This window comes from Pleurodeles waltl, chromosome 1_2, assembly GCF_031143425.1.
Source record: "Pleurodeles waltl isolate 20211129_DDA chromosome 1_2, aPleWal1.hap1.20221129, whole genome shotgun sequence".
In the NCBI taxonomy this organism is placed as follows: domain Eukaryota; kingdom Metazoa; phylum Chordata; class Amphibia; order Caudata; family Salamandridae; genus Pleurodeles; species Pleurodeles waltl.
Genome location: NC_090437.1, coordinates 213,687,397 through 213,710,288, shown reverse-complemented (window position 1 = coordinate 213,710,288; position 22,892 = coordinate 213,687,397). Strand labels below are relative to the sequence as shown.

The 22,892-nt window shown below is 41.1% G+C and overlaps 1 protein-coding gene across 3 annotated transcripts in view; it reads left to right on the top strand.

The window, feature by feature from the left end:
* The window catches only part of LOC138299526 (phospholipid-transporting ATPase ABCA1-like), a 2,649,159-nt gene that overhangs the window by 1,797,521 nt on the left and 828,746 nt on the right, over nt 1-22,892 (top strand). For all 3 annotated transcript variants that reach the window (XM_069237840.1, XM_069237822.1, XM_069237830.1), the window contains 2 exons: nt 6,319-6,434; nt 16,200-16,344. In XM_069237840.1, the coding sequence (XP_069093941.1) occupies nt 6,319-6,434; nt 16,200-16,344 (261 nt within the window). The remainder of the gene's footprint in view (nt 1-6,318; nt 6,435-16,199; nt 16,345-22,892) is intronic.

The window sequence follows — 22,892 nt, the reverse complement described above, 5'->3', positions numbered from 1 at the left end:
ATGCTCTCCAGGTGTACCTGCTTACAGCAACCAAACGAACATGTCACAGACTCCTTTCCCTGCTTGTGGCTTGCTTTTAACAAATGAAACCAGCTTGACGCTGAGAAATCATCCTGCAAGAGGTGGGTGATAACATAATTATGATAAATCCTATGGACGCTGATGTAATAACAAAAGAGAAACTACCGGCTCCCTTTACACATCAGGCTCATATTCAAAAGGGTGGAGGCTCATGGAGAGTTTTCAAATCATACGCAGTGCCCTATGTTACACGACTGTGTGAGTTACCGTTCAATTATCTATTCCTCCATGCGGTACAACTCTCCAATACCTTTAGTTGAGTCTTATAACATATTTACAAGACTTGAAAACACCCAATTATTATCTCGCAGTGCTACCCAGTGTTAAAGGAGACGCCTACAATCAGCACTTGTAAAATATGGTTCCAAGAGGTACTGTACAAAAACATATGACACTAATCTCACCAACTTTCAGAAGTGTTGAAACCAGATTTTCAAATTCAGTTCTTTGGGCATCTGAAGGACCGCGGGCCATATGTTGACATTTTCTGTGTTATCCTGCCAACCACGCCAGCGTGGCAAAGGAAGAATGCTGTCCACTCGACTTCCTGGTTTATTTTTCAAAAATGTGGTTTATTAGTTACAAAGAAGATCTCATCTATCAGCTCCCAACTCCAACTCAGCAACTGCCCTTTCACTTCACATCATTCTTAATGACCTCATACAGTGTGTTCCAATAACTCACCACAGATGAGGACCTATGTAACATTCCAAGGCACTGAGTTGATCAGAGGCCACACATTTCTTTTAAGTTAGCAGTTGGTTAATTGGTCACATATCAATGAATTACATAATAAAAATGCTTGTATTTTTCATATGCCAGGACAATTCTTTAGCTTATTTATGAACTCAGTCAAAGGGGCTTGATCTTGGCGGCTGATATGTAAGTTCAATGTGTGTTTGACCGACTTGTCTGACCTCACGTTCTTCTTGGTACAGATATTGGTCCTCACCAAGGACTACTTTACTCTTCCAGCAATTGCTGGGATGAATCTATATCAAATATTCAAAAGGGGGGCTCTGTTGCTCTTGTCTGCTGTTTAGGCAGAACTCAATTTGTTTGCCTTTGCAAACTGTTGAGACAATTTCATTACTGCTGGCCAACTAAGGCCAACAAAAATAAGGTCAGCAAAAAGGGAGGAGATGAGGCAAAAAGTTGGGTGGAAGACCACCCTAAGGCTGACATGTCTAGCAATGCAAGAATAGGGTTGTTATAGTTTGACACATTTTATATAAAACCGTTTTTGAACTTGAGTCCTTCTGGGCCATTAACTTAATGATTACTTCATTTGTCATTTGGCGTTTGAATTTGACTATGTACACTACGGGGCAGCATTCTTGGCAGATTTGCACTCTTCTGGTGAAAAGTGGATAAAACCTATTCACTGATGCATTACCCTGAGGGCTATTTGAGAAATTAACCTTACTTTTTCTTGTTTTAGTTTTTTTTTCCTCTTCTCTACTGAGGTGAACGTTTAGATTTGTGGCCATTGGCAGCGTCACCCTGTTTTCTGTGAGCTTTTCCTTCTGTATCCTGGTAATATTTTCCCCAGTAATCACCCCCATTTATAGCACTGATATGATCGTTATCAAGCTCATAAACACTAATGACCATATAATTAACTTGTGAGTCTTTGACTTCTGTGCCTTCAATGTTCAAAGCGGTGTTGCCCTTCTAGAGCACGTTGACCAAATTTGTATTCAATGCCTTCTTCACTAATAAAGAGATGGCACCTCAATGGTCTTGTACAATGTCTTTTACCATGAAAATTCAGGGAGGCTAGTGACATTTTTAAGAAGGTACCTAGGAGTTGAAAGAAGTCTTTTTTATTCATCAGCTACCGACTGGAGGACCGCCTAAAGGGAACTTAATTTGTTCAAAGTTATGGTTCAAACACAGCTCAGATTTCTGCTTCTGTCTTGCCTAGCCTATCATTGAGTTCAGTCTCTAAAGTGTACCTTCAAGCTCCACAACCTAATAAGATAATATTTGTAGTACATCCAAATGAAGTTTGAATGTTCTATTCTGAAAGTTCAAAGCATTAACGTCCTGATTTACTAATGCTTTTAACCAGGTTTCCATCACGTAAGTGACAGAAACATGGCACAGAGATGGGGTGGGACTTACTATGCAACACAAACAAAGATTTGCATTGGAAGGTTAGCCAAAGTAACATCGAGTTGCAATGTGCGCTACAGTGACATACTTTGTGTCAAGGAGGCACTCCAGGGGTGGTACATGGGCATTACCTCCCATGGTTGTGATGCAAATCCCTATCTACGAACATTTGTAAACATGGAGTTGTGACAAAAACAGACACTTCTAGGCTTTGTGGAAGACAAAAAGAGGAGATATGTTTGCACATATACATACAACATGCAAGTGGCAAAATTAATAAAGAAAGTCTTGGTACTGGATGAGTTCCCTTCCATTGCAAAACCTATGCTTTGGAGAAAACATACTTTCTTGCAACATGGTGTAAAGATGAATACATTGGTGCATGGCAGCCAAACTTGAACCAGGGTGGGGAAAGGGAGGTGGCAAAATGTGCCATTTCTTAATAGATATGGTACATTTTGTTCTCTCTCCCTTTGATACAAGTCAGTACAGCAAAATTGGTTGCTGTGTTTCCTTGCATCTTATATGTTTAAATCTGGCCTAAATGCCATGTCCAAAGAAGAAATAATGACTTTGGGGGTCACTATGAACCCTGCAGTCCTGAACCGCCCCGCCGGCGGTGGCTGTAGTACCGCCAACGTGCTGGCAGTATGAACTGCTGTATTATGACCGTGGCACATTCGCCACGGTCATACCGCCTGCACCGCAGGCTACTGCCAGCCGGCAGCCTGGCAGTTGTAATTCACCAGGGCAGTGCTGCAAGCAAACACCGCCATGGAAAAGCAGGCGGTAAGGGAGACTTGGGGGAAATGTTGAGGTGCAGCGGGTGCAGCAGCTCCCGTTACGCCCTGCACTGCCCATGCACTTGGCATGGGCAGTGCAGGGGCCCCCCAGGCACAGCCCCATTGCGCATTTCACTGCCCGATTTATGAGCAGTGAAAGGCGTAACGGGAGCTGCTGCACCCGCTGCACCTCAACATTTCCGCCAGCTCGATTACGAGCCGGCTTCAATGTTGTTGTGACTTTTCTGCTGGGCCAGTGGGCGGAAAAGCTGTTTCCGTTCACTGGCCCAGCAGAAATGTCATAATCGGGTGCCAAACATACCGCCAGCACTGGCGGTATTTTGGCGCCGGTGGCGTCGGCGGTCTTTTCAAAAGACCGCCGATGTCATAATGAGGGCCTTTGTGATCTTACAACATGAATTAGCAATTTTGAAAAGGGCCTGTTCTGGATTTAGTGCCAGATTGAGTCTCTTGCCTATAAAAGAAATTCTCAGAACCTGTATTCAGTGGCCCAGTAATGCAAAGTTTATTGATCAAAGGTCAACTCAACTGAAGGCACTAGCTGAATGTCTCCTTAAAGGAATCTGTTCTGCTTTAAGTCCTCAGTTGAGTGCCTAAAATATGGACAAGTATCACCTTTAACCTGTAAAAAGCAAATGAAAGTATGTTTTTTGGCATGTGGGGGACTACCCTCTCCACTAGTTGTGATTTTAATGGGTGTTTTTTTTGTTTTACATTCTTGGAGGTGGGTGACCGATCTGACTTCATTATGAACTTGCTATATGGCACTACCTTCTTCAGTTAGCACAAACTGGTCCAAAGGTGCCTTCTAGTGAACAGAATTCCTAACCACTGACCTTCATGCGAGACCGCACAATAGTGATGTAGTTTGCACATTTTGGGCCTGATTCACAAAGGTAAACTTAGACCAAAAGGCATAGGGCCTGATTCACAAAGGTAAAGTTAGACCAAAAGTCTATGCTTAGACCTAAAGTCTAAACTTAGACCAAAAGACTAACTTTACTATGAGTATAGTTAGACTTTTGGTCTGAGTTTAGACTTGTGGTCTCAACTTAGACCAAAGGTCTCACTTTAGTATGAGTAAAGTTAAGCTTTAGGTCTTAACTTAGACTTTTGGTTTAAGTTTACCTTTGTGAATCGGGCCCCAAGTTTAGACCAAAAGGCTAAACTTAGACCAAAAGACTAACTATACTACAAGTAAAGTTAGACTTTTGGTCTAACTGTAGACTTTTGGTCTAAATTTAGACCAAAAGTCTAAACTTAGACAAAAAGTCTAACTTTACTATGGGTAAAGGGCTCTGTGTGAGGGGCTTGGCTGTCCCTTAATCTGAGGACTGACACGTCTACTATTTGTCTGCATCTGATGAATCTTTTTGAAATTTCCGAGGGGTGGAGAGAAACACATTAAATCATTCAAATCAATTTACAGTGCAACCCATTTGGTCTCTCATTGAATCTCAGAGGTGAAATCAAAGCACAAAAGGTTTATTACAAGTTCAAAGCCAATTTTATGTAAATGAGTCTCAAAAACATACTATACAACCTCAGAATTACCAAAGGTGATTTAACGCCTCAAATCAAGTTTTGATTCTCCTGGCTAACCATTGAATCTATGTAAGTCTATCTTCTCTAATTGGCTATTGGGACCCCCAAGAATTCTATAGTTTAAGATAATAAGGATTACATTAAGGGCCAGATGTACGAAAGCATTTTACCCATTCTGTGTCTATGGGAAAAAGCTTTCGTACATCTGGCCCTAAGAGTGTTAGCACTACATAAACCTGGGAAGTACCTGTAAGAGGGATGTGTTTGCATAAAGTCACATCAGCGAAAGCAAGGGGAAAACAGAGGTCTATACCTCCCTAAGTTCCTAAGAGTCCACTCTAGTCAAAAGGCAAAGGAAATTTGAATCTCTAACTGGCTAAAACACTCTTATCCTATCTAAACTAAGATAGTTGCCAGCAACTTTCCATAGACTGGACATGAACGTGAACGGTAACTCCTCAATAAGCTTTCATCTCTCTGTCCAAGCATCAGGGCGACCCTTGATCGTTAACTTCTTCAGGAATCCAGAGGGGAGTTCTTTTTCACAACTCCTCGCTAACACTCCCTGTCCTTGGCAACCTGTCATCTCATACCCCCTTATCTACAGCTAACAATTAGCTTTTCATTATGAAAAGACTTCTGAAGACGCACCTGCAAATAAAGAAATGTACTGTGAGAGCAAAGCTTCGACACTGAAGGTTAAACACAGAAAAATGTTTCAGGCCTTAACTCCTGCCATCTTAACATAACATAACATTCAAATACAGGGATATAAGTGCACTTCACATAGGTACTATTAACAGGGAATAACCATGAAATTATAATTCAACTGTATTATCATAATATTCATACATCAAATAATCCTACACACATGTGATTTGCATATAGTCATTGCACATTTCTACATATAGGTATTCTTCAGCTCACGACTTTCGGCTTACTTCTTTTGCATGATTACTTTTAAGCACACATTATGCATGTCATGGAGTACATTTCATTTACAATTCTGGAACACATAATGGCACAGCCAAGTTATGGCCTCTAGCAATCTTCTTTCTTCACCGACCCACTGATGTGAAGTTGGAGCAGGCTTGGTGGATTAGCTTTGGGCTTGGGTGAAATTTGCATATTTTCATTTTTTGTAGAAAGTATGTAAAATGCCAATTATGCAAAATTACATGTAACTGGTGAAATGCAAGCTTCAGCATTTTGCACTATTTTTAGCACAAAATATGTCCTTCTGTCTATTTTTGCTTGATGATGCATTTCTACTTAAAAAGACACATTTGCACAATGCAAACAGCTGCTCTTGTTCCATTCAGTCACGTTATACCTGTATACCAGCAATAGGATTTATGCGTAAAGTCTCAAATACACAACTTGGTGTAAAGGAATAATTTTTCAGTGAAGCCAATTAGATCATGTGAGATCTAATTGGCTTCACTGGATATGCAGCCCAGTTTCATCTAAAAAATCTCTGTTATGCCATGAATAAATAGTTATATTTCTGATCTGGACACATTTGTTGCTGAAATCTCCAGATCAGTCAGTGTGGTTAAGGTAAGAAATGTGTCAAATCCATAAGTGTTCAGAACATATGAAGAACATAGAATCACTTTAGTTCACTGGCTCTATTTTTAATCGCTAACATATTTCATCTTAAAGTATACTATGCACAGAGACACATCATAAAATAAAATATTTTAAAGTAAATGTGTGTTCCAGTTTCATTAAATGTCTAGAGTTTTCCATGTTTTTTTTCTTTTTGCAGTGCAACTATCTTGTCCCTTGCGTAATCGTCATCATCCTCTTTCTGTGCTTCCAACAAAAAGCCTACGTATCAGCTGCAAACCTTCCTGTACTTATTCTCCTCCTTATACTCTACGGGTAAGTGTCCCCTAACTCCAAAATTTATTTTATGCACTCACATTTTTCGAAAGAGGAATATAGAGCGGAAGTCTTGATGTAGCCCGACTTAAAAAAACATCTTGAACACCAAAGTGTCTAGTGCACAGAATGTTATTTTCCCATTTGTAAATGAGACAATCTGGTTCATAGAATCAGTAACTGATTCACATAATGAGCATTCATTGAATTTCCGAAATACAAGTTTCTCTTTCACAAGTAATATTCTATACCAGCTTGGTGGGGATGATATAAGGATAACCATACAAAATTGATGAACACCTGAAAAATAATACCTTTTTAAGTATTCCCAAATACTTTTTATGGTAGTTTCCATCCTGGAAGCAAATTGAAAACTGTTCTTGCAAAAGGCAGAAGTAGGCGAGGTCTATGGTGGATAGGGAACACCCATTTAATTAGGTATTCTGGTGGGATAAATCTATTTTCCCTGTACGTGAATGATTTTATTAATATATTCAAAGAAAACGATAACCACATTAGAAACCTATAAATGTAATAACCTCTGGAATTCTGAGACTTCCATAAAAAAATAGTACATTTAATACAAATACAGACTTAAGAAAATATAGATATGAGAGTTTTCATGACTGCTCCGGTTCGGGAGAAAACCTCGAAAGAAATCAGATCTCCCTATTGGTTGACTATGGTAATGTCTTTATTTTCCTTTCCATCACCACCAGGAAAAGCCCATTGGTATGGGTCAGGAAAAAACTATAATGATTCCCACACCCTGGGAGAAAACTCCAAAGGTATGGCAGTCATTAGTTCTTTTGTTTTTCAAAAACAAACTCCCACTTTTGTAAACCGTTTGGAGGATGGCTGTCAACAGTGGCTGTCCACCAAACTTTTAGTACATTGAAGGAAACTGCCATAATGGTGGTTTGTTTCCATGAACAGAGGTGACTACTGGGCATCTCTAAATTTGGTAGGCAGAGTACTGTCAAGATGGCGAAGATAATTTTCTCCACTATCCGTATGGACATTACTCAGTTATCCAAACTCTAAATCAGGCTCAAAGAAATTGAGGGCCAAAATTACAATTTAGTGGACAGGGTACACTATCACAATAGTCACAGAGTGCCCTGTCTATCAAGCTCTTGGTCTGCCCGCCCTATTTTGATTTGAAGGTGATCCATTCAACTATCCTTCCTATTTAGAATGGCCAGTCAGATGGCTCCTTTTTTTACTATCCATTGCCACCAGAAATGTCCTGACAGTGAGGGAACAGTGAAAATAAATGTATGATCCCCACACCATGACAGAAAACTATGATGGTGTCAGGGAAAGTATTTTCTTGTCCAAAAATACTCCCAATTTGGTAGTTTATTTTTGAATAAGAAAATAACTTTTGAAAGATTTGTGTAAGCATTTATCGCCAATGATGTAAGCACATTAAACTTTTAAATGGCTTTGGGATGTGATGTTTTCAGTAATGATCATAAATGATCTCATTTAAAACATAATCAATGATGTCACTTAAGATGTTATGAGTGATGTAATATGTAAAGCTATAACATGTGCATGGTGGGTGCAAAAGTTACAGTTATGTCAGAAAAGTATAACAGGTGAATTTCAGAGTTTTGTTTTTTAAACATTATTTATAATCTAATGTATACTCTGAAATAAATCTAATCCAAGGTACTCCTCCACGGTAAAAAATATTTTTGTAATGATGTCAACGACAAACTTTTTGGGCTATTGCAACTTTTCTCACCTGACGGCTGCCATATCTTTGTTGATGTGTTGGCAACCACTCATATCTTATCTTTAGATCTGACAGTAGGATATGTACAGCCATTTTGATAATTGATTTCTCAAAAACAATTGAACAGATTTACACCAAATCACAAAAAGCACGCTTTCTAGCTTCCTGCCAAATTTGGTGTGATTCCATTCAGCTGTTTTTGAGGTATCACTGTTCAATATTTCTTATGGGAAAACATATTTTGGGACCCCTCCCCATGAACGTCAATTCACCAAAATGCCAGGGGTAGCGAAAGTGACATCTCACATCATTTGGCCTTTACATTCACTCACACATGCTTACTTCTACACATGTATTCGCAAAGCACATACTGTCACTCACATAAGCACACTCTCACCCGCAAGTACACATACAACGTAGATGTAAAAGCTGGGACGCTCATATTCCAGCTAATTTTACTCCATTCGTTATTACACTAATAGTGAATAATGTAGCAATATTTACTATTCGTGCAATAAAAAATTTACAAAAACCAAGGAAAGTTGAGCTCCAATGGACTCCCATAAGCATGAGCTGCCACTGTGTTCCTGGCACTGATTTTTCCACCTCTGAGGCCAGGGGTTGCAAAGACAGTGTCTGGGGTTGCACGGGACAATTCAGGGAGTTGCATTTGCAACCTCTGGTGATCCCTGAATGATATCCATGCTCTCCCCCTTTTTCGCAGCCCCCATTTGACGGATCACCTCAAAACTCTCCAGAAGGAAGCTGAGGTGGATGAAACTGTTTTTTGGGAAACTTTTTGTGAAGATTCATCAAACAATTCCACGTTATTAGCAAACCAAAAACTGAAATTTCCCACGGAAATGTGGTTCTAACTATAACCACCACTATGCTCTCAAGTAACTATAACTCGTGACTTAAAGTAACTACAACTTGTGCTCTCATCATGCACTGCTTGTATCCTCACATATTACATCACTCATAACACATTTATTTACTTAATGCATTAATAACATCCCTAATGGCATCTAAGATGACATCATTAATAACATTCTGCATTTTAAGGGAGCGAGTTATATTTATATTCGGGCAAAAGATATTGGCCCTCATTTCAACATTGCTGCCTGCCAAGTTGAAACCGCTGCGCGGCCGCCAATCCGCCCGCCAATGAGGCTGCACTCCCGCAGTGTCTATTTGGAGATCCCCGCTGGACCGGCGTACGAAAACCTAGTTGCACCAGTCACGCTTTTCACTATCTGCTATGCAGACAGTGAAAAGCTCCATGGGGCCATGGCAGGGGGCCCCGTGACTCCCCTTTCCGCCAGCCTTTTCATGGCGGTTCATACCACCATTAAAAGGCTGGCGGGAGGGGGAGTCGTAATCCCCTGGGCAGCGCTGCAAGCAGCACTGCTCTGGGGGATTTCAACCGCTGGGGCCAATGTGTCGGGAAACCACCGGGACCAATGTGGCGGGAAACGGCCAGTCCCGGCGGTGCGAACGTGGCGCTTCCGCCACGGTCGTAATCCCATGTGAAGCACCGCCAGCCTGTTGGCGGTGCTTCCGTCAAAACAGCCCTGGCAGTCTTTGACCGCCAGGGTTGTAATGAGAGCCATAGTTACTTGAGGTAAGTATAGCTGGTAAATTTCCATGGATTTGTGAGTTTAAAACATTATGTTTTGATTGACATTTTCACCTTACTATTATGTTCCTCTAATCTTTGGTTTATTCAGTGAATTTTAACGTTTTTTAAAAAAATTAACGTAAGATAGTCTTACAGTTCCTATAATTTTAACCCATGGTTATTCCAGTGTGATTATAGCTAGGGTGACCACAGCCAGAGATTATTTTTTATTTTTGTGCCTTGATTACTTTGCACTTGTTTGACGTATGGTCGCAAAACGTTTTAGACCTGCGCCCCCGTTTCATTGCTGGAGTACTGAAAGTTTTGTGGCAGTTGGTGAAGGAGGTGCAAAGAGAAAAGGAAGGTCCCAAAACAGGCTTGAAATTCAATACATTTTACATAGACTTTTGTATTTCACGTAGGGCAAAAATGGCCAGTCGGACTTTGTTGAAATTTGGTTGCATTAGAAATAAGAAGGTGCACAGATTATCTTTTTGGGTACTTCAGGTGAGTAGAGTAAGTACTTCTTAAGTTATAAGGTCTTTTAAATTAGTGATATCTTATAGCACAATACAACTAAAAGTAGCAAGGAACCCAAAAAAATAAACTAGACTGCATCTGTAAAGGTTCAGATCAACTACATGAACAATTTAAAAACCCAATTATGGTCACATGCTAATGGAAACCTATAAACAAATACATAATACACAAACTGCTATTTGCAGGACATGATAATTGGCCACTAGGAAAAAATAACAACCTCAATCGCCATGACAATAACAATGATTGGCCTTTCATTTACCCTGGCCTTCATATGTAGCACAATCCAACTAAAAGTAGTAAAGAAGCCGAAAAAATAAACTAGACTGCATAATTAAAGTTTCAGATTTACTACATGAACACTGAAAGACCCATTTATGGTCATATACTGATGGAAATATATAAACAAATCAATAACAAATAGAATACAAATAGAATACGTCTTACTCTACATAAGTTATCTTTGCTTGCTATCTGGCTCACAAAATAAAACGGTGCCCAACAAGCCAAACACAATCATCTTAGTTATGTACTCCTGTGCAACAAAATGGAAAAGTGACCTAGCAGTAAGCTACACAAACTACTATATAGAGGACATGATAATTGACCATTAGGAAAAAATAATAATCTTAATTTTTAGAACAACAAATATTGACTTTCTTTCACTTAGGGCTTCAAGTTTCGCAAATAATACTAAAAGTAGCAGGCAATCCCAAAAAATTAACTAGACTCCATATGTAAAGTTTCAGAATTACTACATGAACAACTAAAAGACACATTTATGGTTGCTTAATTACATAACCAATAATTAAATACATAACAAATACAACAGATCAAAAGAAAGATTACATCTGAAAGCCACACTGTAGTTATAGTTAGTATTCCTAAGAATAGGAATTCCTTGAATATTAACACCCTAATAACTTTCCACCTGTTTGAAGAATCACAACAAAACTTTCTAGACCTATAGCATTTGAGATGATGTAATCTTTTGTGGTGAATCCTTAAGGGAGTGCAAAGATAAAAGGGAGCCCAGTGCATTTTTCATAGTCTATTATAGATGATGTAGTGCAAAATCATCTGAATAGATTTACATTAAATTTGGCTGGAATATACACTGTGGTGCAGATATGATACTTTGTGGCTGCTGTAATTAAGTAGGCTAAGTATTTTGTGAGTTTTAAGACATTTGAACTTAGTGATATATGTCACTGCTTTACTTTCATAGAATTTCACAAAATTCTGTTAAACTACAGCAGTACATGGCTATTAATCTATTTAAAAATATATTTAAAAAATTAACCAATGCCCCTACCTACTACCACTTAAATAAAGTAGTAATATGTAGGGACCTTCTAGACCTACTACTTACCTATATCTAAGGCCTTAATACTCAACACAGCCAAATTGTTGTAAAAACAGTATGGCTGCCTTTTCAATCTGTCAAGCAGCCATTTTCCCAATCATCTACTAGTTTGTCATTGCGATGTACCACGATATACTGCACAATTATCATGGTATGCCATGGCCGAAATTATGACTAAATCCTAGCTGTATTATTGGATTGTGGGATCCTTGCGTCACTTATGATGTCACATGGGCAAGGCGATACTTGAGTCAGATTTGCAAGGGAACCATGCATGGCCCTGCATTGATTGGTAAATCTGCAGAAAGGCAAGGCAGTACAATTTGTTCTTTTGCATTATTAAGCACACCATAATCTACATTGTTACTAAATTTCACATAAGTCCATATGCCACACCACTGTAGCCACTACACTATATGCTATTCCACTCTAAGCCGCACCAGTGGATGACACTCCACTGTACGCCACTTCATTCTATCCTATTCGACTGGATCCCACTCCAATGTACACCACTCCATTGTATGCTATTAACTCTACCCAATACCACTGTATGCCACTCCAGTCTACACCTCTCCATTATACACCAATGCACTGCACTGCACGCTATTCCACTATTCACTATTACACTCTCTGCCACTCCATTGTACAACACTCCGCTCTACGCCGCTGCACTTTATGCTATTACACTGTATACAACTCCACTCTACACCAATCACATGCTATTAGACTGTGTGCAACTCCACTCTATACCTCTTCAGTATATGTCACTCCACTGTATGCCACTCTGCTATACACTACTCCTGTAAATGCTATTACACCCAATCCAATTCCACTGTATGCCACTCTACTGTATACTAGTTCACTGTATACCACTCCACTGTATTCTACTCCACTCTATGCCACTCTAGTGTATGCCACTCTTCAGTACCCCACTCCATTCTATGCTATTCCATTAGACTCCACTCCACTGTATGCCACTCCACCATATGCTATTACACTATACCCCATTCCAGTGTGTGCCTCTCCAGGTCAACACCACTTCACTGTACGCCACTGCACGCTATTCCAGTCTATGTCACATTACTGTACACCAATCTACTTTGTGAAATTCCACTGTATGCCACTCCACTATAAGTTACTCCAGACTACCCCACTCCATTGTACTCCATACCACTGTATGCCACTCCATTCTATGTTAGTCCATTGGATGCCACTCCACACCTTTCCACTCTATGGAACTCCATTATATGCTGCTCCACTCTACCTCACTCCACCGTACACTATTCCAGCCTACACCAATTCACTGTAAGTCACTCAGCTCTAGCTATTCTACTCTATGCTATTCAACTCCACACATTTCTACTCATTGCCACACCATTGTATGATATTATATTTTATGTAACTTCAATCAACATCCCTTTCCTGTATGGTACTCCTCTCTACCCCACTCCACTGTACCCCACTTCACTGTATGCTATTATATGCTACCCACCCCACAATACACTACGCCAGTCTAAACCACTCCACTGTCTGCTACTATACTGTATGCTATTACACTTTATATCACTCCACTGTACACTACTACACTATATGCTATTACACTCTGTGCACTTCACCATATGCCATCCCAGTCTATGCTATGACACTCTATGCTGTTCCACTTTATGCCACTCCACTGTACCATACTCCACTCTACACCGCTCTAGAGTACTCTCCTCTGATCTATATAACTTCACTCTACAAAACGCTACTATACTCTGTGTCACTCTACTCCACTCTATCCCCATACACTCCACTGTCTAAATTTGCACTTGACTCTATACCTGTATACTATATTGTACTATACTCTACTCCACTCTACTGCAGTTTCTAACAAACCTCGCTTCTCGAACTGGGCTCTGGCCTGTTTTCCTCACTTTTCGCTAAGGTACTGTACCTGGGGGGTCCGTATGACTCCATAAATCACACTAGTTGTGTCACATTGTCGGAAACAACTCCGGCAAGATGCTGCTTTAACATCAGATTGCAGCATTTGCACCTCGCTAAAGTCATATGTTTATTGTATTTTGTTTTTTAGATAAATATTTATTATTTTTCTAAACCTGTGTGGTGTCTATTTTCTAGTGTTTCACTGTATTACTGTGTGTTGGTACAAATATTTTACACCTTGTCTCTGGGTTAAGCTTTTCTGCTTGTGCCAAGTTACCAAGAGGGTGAGCGGGGGTTAACTGGGTGTTTCTCCTTTGCCCTAACTAGAGTGAGAATCCTATCATGGACAGGGGGCAACCTGACTGCCAACCAAAGACCCCATTTCTAACAATTACTTTATCAAAGATGTCATGAGTGCCATAATTTGTGGGGTAATTGGCAGTGCATGGCAAGAGTGTGATATATAGTTACCTTAGGGCATGAGTTATAGTTACTTGAAATAACTCTAACAGGTGAATTTTTATGGTTTTGTACATTTAAAATGTGAGCCTAACTATAACGTCCCTGTAGCCTTTGGGTTTTTTAATGTGAATTTCTATGTTTTTTAAACTTCTATTTCCTAAATACAATGTTATTTCAGTGGATTTCCATGTTTTTTTAAATGTAAAGTAAGTTTCATTACCATATGTTAATCCTAGCACTGCCATCCATAGCCTGGCTGTGCGTGGGCTTTGGCCGTGTGTGGCAGGACTTGTCTGTGGCCTGTCTCTCTGACTGTGAGAATAGGAGTGACAGGGTGTATCTGGGTATGAGAGTGGCTGTGAGAGTGTCTGTCTGGGTCTGTGAGTGGGTGCGTCAGTGTCTGTGGGGGTCTGTGAGTAGGTGCATGAGGGTTTCAATGGGTCTGTGAGTGGTTGTGTGAGTGTCTGAGTGGGTCTGTGAGTGGATGCATGAGGATCTGACTTGCTGTGAGCGGGTGCACAAGGGTCTAAGTGGGTCTTTGAGTGTCTGAGTGGGTCTATAAGGGTGTGTGTAAGGGTCTGGGTGGGTGTGTGAGTGTGAGAAAGAGATTGAGAGAGAGAGGGAAAGAGTGAGAGGGAGAGAGATACAACGTTTTTAGGCTTTGATGAATGATATACTTAGAATGAGATATTTCTGGACAAATTGAAAACCAAAATGAAGTTGTTAATTAAAAAGAGTGGGATAATTTTTCAGGATGAACCTTAAATTTTGGAAGTTTAAATGAAACTGAAGAAGGAAAATTATCACTGGCACACCTGAAGTAGAACCCTAGAACCCTCAACTTCCAGTGTGAGGGTCTGTGACCGTAAGCTTTAGGCCGTAGGTGACTCCTTACTGTGATGCCTATGACAGTCAACCCACGCATGTGACTGGAAAGAAACATGAATGTTCCATCACTAGAAGGTTAAACAGTCAAAATACTAGTAAATAAATCAACACACTGCCAAGCAATACTAGGACTTGAACCTTTAGACTACTCGGTGACAGCACAAGACCTTGACTATTAGGCCAGAATTGACTGTGTTCTGTTCTGCATCCAAACGTAACTATTACATTTGTACCAAACATCTTGCTAGTCTGACTCTGTGAAGTCATTGCATGGAGAGACCATTGCAATGACAATCTCTCTTTCTCTGGCTTCCTTTCCACTATGGAATGGAAGAAAGAGATAGAGAGAGAGAGAGAGAGAGAGAGAGAGAGAGAGAGAGAGAGAGAGAGAGAGAGAGAGAGAGAGAGAGAGAGAGAGAGAGAAGAGAGAATGACTGGACCACGGGAGGGATCCTCAAGGCCCCTGCAGACCTAGCTGGCTCCCTACTTTAACAGCAGCTCTCAGCTTGTAGGAGCAATGTTTTATCTGTTTCTCTGCACACATTTTGCTTGCAGGGAAACAGAAGAAAACTCTGTTTTCTGCCACATTGGATTTCAACTTGTGTCATGGGGAGGTGGTGTCCCTGGGGCTGCGAGGGGGCTGGGTGCCCCCCGGCATTCAAAATGGCAATGCCCCCTGGGTGTGGCCCACCTGGGGGCTTCTTAAAAACAAGCGCGGCAGCCCATGCTTTTTTTTCAATTGTGAAGTTGTAAAGAAATTCTCTAACAGGTAGTAGTGGTATATTCACTGCACATCCTGTGCATGTCACAATATTACAAATACCATGTATTGCTGAATGGATGCTGATCTATCTAGAGTAATTAGAAGTGATTCTCTTTTAAAATGTATCTATTACCTAATACTGATTTTTTGTGTTTTTGTCATTTCGATTACCTTTATAATTCCTATGCCCTCTTTTAGCCTCTTCAATGCGCTGAACTAATTAATAGCATAGTAATGCATTTACTGTTGAAAGAACATAGCAAATAGTCTTCAAGTGTAAAAGTTCAAATAGTATAATGCAGTGACCATGTTTGCTGAATACTCAATTCCCATTTCTTACATCTGTGGAAGGTAGGCTTGTGTGCAGCAAACTGACACAATTATGGTTTTGCCTTTTGGCCCACATCAGCAGCATTTCCCATGATGCTTCTTCTTTCTCACTCTTTTTTCAGGTGGTCCATCACGCCATTGATGTACCCATCCTCATTTCTTTTTAGCATACCCAGCACAGCTTATGTTGTCTTGACCTGCATCAACCTCTTCATAGGCATTAATGGAAGTGTGGCTACATTTGTTCTAGAAATGTTTAAAGATGAGGTAAGTTTTTACCAATGCTTGTTAATGAGTTAGGTTAGTCAGAGAAGGAATCAAAAGATGTCACAGTACTTTAAAAGTATGTATAAGAATTTTGCAGAATTGTGTTATGCAATATCCATTATCCTATACTACATAGTAATTCAACCTTATGTGCTTACTGATCTGCTTGCTGATCAGAAAACAGGCAACTGTATTCTACAAGGGGGCAGGGAATAGTCAATGGAGAACATATAATGATTACAAATGCTGCAAAAGAAGTGACTTCAAGTGAGGTCACGAAAGATAGTACAGGTGTAGCAAGTAGCAATTTCCAGGATGAATGCTGAGTGACAGAAAACAAAAATGAATGGTTTATGTTAATTCTTGCAGCATTTCAACTCTGTTGCACCATGGCAAAAAAGAGCAGGAAAAATAGAAAATATCCTAATATTTTTTTCTTATAAAAATTCCTGAAATGGAGTCTTTTTCTGTTGTTGCCGTTGCTCATTCATGAGCTCACAAATGGATTAATTATGTTTTTATTTTGGCTCCATGTGATGAGCAAAGGTCCCGTCTGTTCTGTATTTTCTTTGAGTCACAAAAACCTCAGTTTATTGCTTCTGCATGTGAGTATCTTTTTAAATTACTAAAATGCAAGGACTTTCTCCCCACTTTCTGGATCTGTAGGAAACCTGTTATCTCTAGTTAACATACCTGATGTCCCTAGTTAACACAACTGATGGATGCCCACTTAGAGGAATAATCCACTAGTAATAATACATACCTTTTATTATTAGGCAAAAGCTCAAATGGACTCATAATATCTAAACCCAGTTTCAGCCAACAGTGATTTGGTATCACTACTTGAGATATAGGAACGTGACAGGTAAACTTTGACTTATCATTAGTGGCACATGTAAAACAGTCTCTGACTATCTCTTCAACTTTGCTTTCCATATCTGGCCACCAGTATTTTACTCTCACTCTCAACTTAGCGAGGTTTCAACCCAAGTGTCCGTTATTTACCAAGTGAATCACATTCTTCCTCATTTCTTCTAGAGGAATTATCCTTTGCCCCCTCAGCGATTCACTACCACTGAATGTCAATTCATTTCTAACATTCCAAATAGCTCTTACCAGGGAATTCAGGTTTACATGATGAGGCCACACATTTTCTACGTAATCTTTAAATTTAAGACAAATGACATCATGTTCCTTACTTTTGTCCCAGTCCTCTTATGACAAAGCACATTCTCCCACCAAACACATTTCTAGACCATCAGTTACTTCTTGAACATCCATCTCCACAACCACCAATAATGAAAGACAATTTGCTGACTTGTTAACAAGACAAGGTATGTGGTGTAATATAAATGTCTCTAGTTCCTCACTCTATCTGCTCAGCCTAGTAGTGAACCATTCACTGCCTTTACAAGAAAAGATCTGGACAAAATTATGATGGTCCGACCTAACATAGAAAGGTTACATTTGAAATTACGTGATGCCCACATCACAGCTAACGCTTCTATTTCTATAACAGAGTAATGACTCTCTGCTTCCTTCATTGCTTTAAAGACAAATGCCACCACTTTTTTGTCTCCATTGACAAAATGAGCCAATACAGCTGCTAACCCTTTTAAACTCTTGTATGTCAACAAAATGTTGTTTTGTCTTTACAATAAATTGTACAGTGTTGGAATTGTGCTGATTTTCTCTTTGAATGTCTCAAAGGTGATCTTCCAATCTGGAGACCAGCAGAAGAGGTTTTTTAATGATAATCTACTTAGCACAACTACAGAATCAAATCCTTTAATGAGTTTCGAAAAGCATTTGGCCAGACATTAAAAAAAACTGATTTGATCATTTTGTATTATTATTGGAGCACACTTTATACAGTCAACCAACTCATATTTAGGTTTAATGCCCTCACCAGAAATGACACGGTCCAAGTAAATTACAGATGTCACCCTTAACTTATAGTTTTATTTCTTTACACTCAAACCATTTTGAGACAACAATAGTCATAGAGCTTGATCATGTTCTGTTTCATGACATCCAAAGGCCAGACTATAATCCTGAAAAATGCAGTATGGGGAACAGCTTCCAGTACTGTTTTCATAAACCTTTGGAAGCAGGTAGCTGAGGATGCTAAACCCAAATGCATCCTCATAACCCTGTATGCTCTCTGAGGTGTTACAGAGGATGTGAGGAGTTTGGAATCCTCATGAAGTGCCACTTGATGGTAGGCTGAAGACAGATCCACCACACTGAATACATTGGCACCAGCCAGCAGAGTAACTGTTTCATAAATATTATGCAGGGGTTGGAGATCTACCTAAATACACGTATTTAAATCTCAAAGATTCACACACAAGTGTATCAACTTGCCCCCATCATTTGGTGCTAAACGTATGGGTGCCAACCACTCTGAAGACTCTATTTCTTCAATAACATTAAGATGTAACAGTCTAGATAACTCTGCTATGAGTGATTCAAGCATTAAATTGGGGACCTTACGTACCTTATGAACAGATAGAATCATGCCACTTTTGAGAATTGTGAGAAAACAGGGCTGATTGCACAGGCCCCATAACTTTTTGCCCCCATTTTCCTCTTTTTGCTGGTGTTTTCCTGACTTTGATGGTGCCCTGGGTACTGCTAACCAGTCCCAGGGCCTGTGCTCTGTGTAAAATGGATATGCAAATTAGGCTAATTATAATTGGCTAAGTTAACCTACCTATAAGTCCCTAGTATATGGTAGGGCATGTAGGTTTAGGGACCACAGCATAGGTGGTGCACACCTAGGTGCATTGCTGAGGTGCCCAGTGTCATTTTAAAAGCAAGCCTGCCTTGCTTGCTGCTTTTAAATTAAAGTTATATGCAAATTCGACTTTGGAATTAAAGGTACTTCCAAAGTCTTAAACTACCTTATTTTTACATATAAGTCACCCCTAAGGTGTGCCCTATGTGCCCCTAGGGCTGGGTGCCATGTAACTATAAGCAGGAACTTTATAAAAATAGATTTATAAGCCCTGGTGAGGTAAAAACAGCCAAATTTGTTTTTCCCTCATTGAAGTAAATGGCCTTCATAGGCTAGAATGGGCAGACTTTATTTTAAATTTTAAAGTCTCCTTAAATGTTACATACCAAGAATTTGGTATCAAATTGATTGTTGTAATAAATCCCACAACTTCCAGTTGTTGGATTTAATATAACTTGTCCAGGTAAAAAGTTTAGACTTTACCTAAAAAGTTGCCAATTTCAGCTCTGCATTGTTTTTGCTGCTGTGCTCTGATTGGCCAGCCTGCAGCAGCTTCTGCCAGGCTGCATTGATTAGGTGTGAAGTGGCCTGGCTTCACACAAAGGAATGTGCTTGGGGGAGAGAATCTCCCCTCAGCAGATGGTGAGGCAGGAAGGGGGAGGGCTGCCAAACTGGTCTTCAAAGGCAGAGAAGGACATTTGCAGCACCCAGCAACACCCCCACATCCTGCAACCCCAGACAATTAGGTGCCCCCTTGATTAGATTAGGAGAGGGCAGGAGAGGGGTGTGTTTATGATTTTTAGCCACACCAGTGGGTGGGCTCAGCCAGATGTAACCTCCAAAAATCAGATTCATCCATGTTGGATTTTTAGAGACTGTTGCCTTCTGGGATGGATTTTTGCCACACTTCCCAGGAAGTGGTCATCACAGGGGGACGACCCTGTCCCTGATTGGAGAACCAGGGCCCCCCTGCTTTTCACCCAGGAGCAAGGATAAAACTGGCAGACCTGCACCCACGCCTCAGATCCCCTCCAGAATTCAACAAGAAAGGAACTAAGGAAGAAGAAGGACTGCCCTGCTGGACCCCTGGCCTGCACCTGGACCCTGCACTCAGAAGGACTGCACCAGCTGCACACTTGGGCTTCACCACAAGAAGGACTTTGCCTGGCTTCAACCGGTTCAAGGAGGGACTCCCTGTTTGCTACAGGTGAAAAATTGCTAACCAGAGTCCCCTGCACCAACTCTTGAAGAAAGCGACCAGCTGACCACTGTCCAGTGGCCAAAAAGGAGTTTGCGCCAGGTGCATTCTGGGAGTTGAAGTCCGCACCCCCCAAGGACCATCACAGAACTTCTGGACCCTTGGGGTGAGCTGTGGACCCCAAAAGAACCTTAAAAGAACATCTGGGTGAAGCCCCAGAAGTTTGGAAAAGATTTGAGAATTTTTGGAAAAAAGCTCCAGAGAGGGACCGACCCGCCGCGGAAATTCTAGCCGGCTTGCCTCAACCGCGACCCGGCCTGACTTCGTGGTTCGTCCCGGTAAAGAAAAACATCCAAAAAAGAGACTAAGTCCGAAGGTAAAAAGTTGACGGGGACCTCCCAGCCATCGTATCCGAGAAGGGCTCCATGGACGTCGGATCAAGATCCAGGTTTACCCCGGTCGAAGGATTTTCATCTCGAAAAAACGACTAAGTCCGAAGGTAAAAGTCTCCACCGAGGAAACCCACATCGCGTATCCGGACAAGGGCTCCAGGAGGTCGGATTCAACTGGCAGGTTCGTCCCGGTGAAGAAAAACTTCAAAATAAAGACTAAGTCAGAAGGTAACTTTTTAACCGAGGCCTCCCGCGACCTGTAGCCGAGCAGGGCTCCATCGCTGTCGGCCTGAAAGTTTGACTTTGTCCCGGTCGAGGTGCAACCAGATGACCCGATTGGCGCTTTTTGTTTCTAAGCGCTAGAAAAGTAATAATTCTTTAAAAATTCATATCTCCGGTTCCCCTGAACCGATTTTAATCGTTTTTGTGTCATTTTAAAGATAAAAATATAAACTATTTTTATAAATTGGTTTTGGATTTTTAAACTGTTTCCTGTGTTTTATTTAATTACTGTTTTGTGATATTTGAATGCTTCACACTTTGTCTCCTAAGTTAAGCCTTGACGCTCGTTGCCAAGCTACCAAGGGTTGAGCTGGGATTAATTTACTGAGACCTAACTGTACCTATGTGGAGGTTAGTGGCTTGTTGCTAGGTGTAGGTACCTACCTGCCCTACCAATAACCCATTTTCCAACATAATTGGAAGCAGCGACGGGATCCTGTTCTTGTGTTCAATATCACGTTACAGTTTTGGGTAAAACAAATTACAAATCCTTTAAATTGTCCTAGTGCAAAAATTGTTTTTAATTTTTAATTTGGATTAATTTCAATTATTGAATTTTTGTAATTTTTCTAAATTCTTGTTTCCAATTTTTGCAAAAAGTTTTTGTTGACACAAAACTAGGGAACCATGGAGCTTGATCTGGCTAGCCTACCCACACTGACAGTAGTCCAGCTTAGGGGGTTGTGTATTGAAAGAGGGTTGCCTGCAACCACTGATCTCAGGAAGCAAATCCTGATCACATCCCTGACAGCATGGGCTGAGGCCCAAGAGGTAGAGTCAGAAGAAGCTCCAGAGGAGGGAGAAAGAAGGGAGGATGCAAGCTCTAACCACTCAGGGGAGGGAAGGCATCTGAGCCCAAGTGAGGATGAGGAAGAACGGTCCTCAGTAAACACAGTCACTAGGGGCAGATCCAAAGCTAGTGGTGGGAAGGGGGTCCTTTCAGGAGGAGAGAACCCATCCATCAGAGAAAGAGAGCTGGAGGCCCAGCTAGCATACATAGCTTTGGAAGCAGAGAAGCTGGCCCTAGAAAAGAAAAAGTGGGCATACAAAGAGAAAAGAGATGGAAGCAGCGATAAAGAAGCTGAGGTGTCCATGGGTGGGGGAGTTTGCCCCAGATTACCCAAGGGGGTGGTTCCTGCCTATGTAGAGGGGGATGACATAGATAAGTGGCTGGGGGCCTTTGAGAGGGCACTCCAAATGAGAAGGGTTAGGCCTCAATACTGGGGTTCCCTTTTGTGGGAGTTGGTCCCCAACTCAGGGAGGGATAGGCTTCTGACCTTAAGGGGGGAGGAGGCAGATACATACCCTAGTATGAAGAGGTGCTTAGCCAAGAAGTTTGGTCTGACCCCAGAGCAATATAGAATGAAGTTCAGGGACACACAGAAGATCAGTACCCAGTCTTGGGTTGACTTTGTGGACATTTCACTAAAGGCACTAGAGGGCTGGATTATTGGTAACAAAGTAGATACTTATGAGGGGTTATACAATCTGATCATGAGAGAGCACATCTTGACCAATTGTACCCAAGAAAGGTTACGCCAGCATCTAGTGGACTCTAAGCAGACCAACCCTAGAGAGCTAGGGGAGGCAGCTGATGAGTGGTTGAGAACCAGGGTGGTTGTCAAGTCCCAGGGGGGAGACTCCAAGAAGGGGGGGACAGGTCCCCAAAAACCTAAGGAGGGAGGTGGTAAGCCCACCACAGAGACTCCCTCTGTACCCCAGAACCCTAAGAAGGAGGAGAGTAAATCCCACTCTGACCAGCAGAGACAGTTAGACCCAGGGTTAAAAAAACTCTTGGACAGTAGGGCTTGCTTTGACTGTCAGCAGACAGGTCACTTCAGAGGAGATGCAGCCTGTCCAAGGAAGGTGGTTAGCACTGGGCTGTCCAGTGTAGCCATAGAGGAGGATTCCTCAGATGATGAAGTCCTCCTAGCAT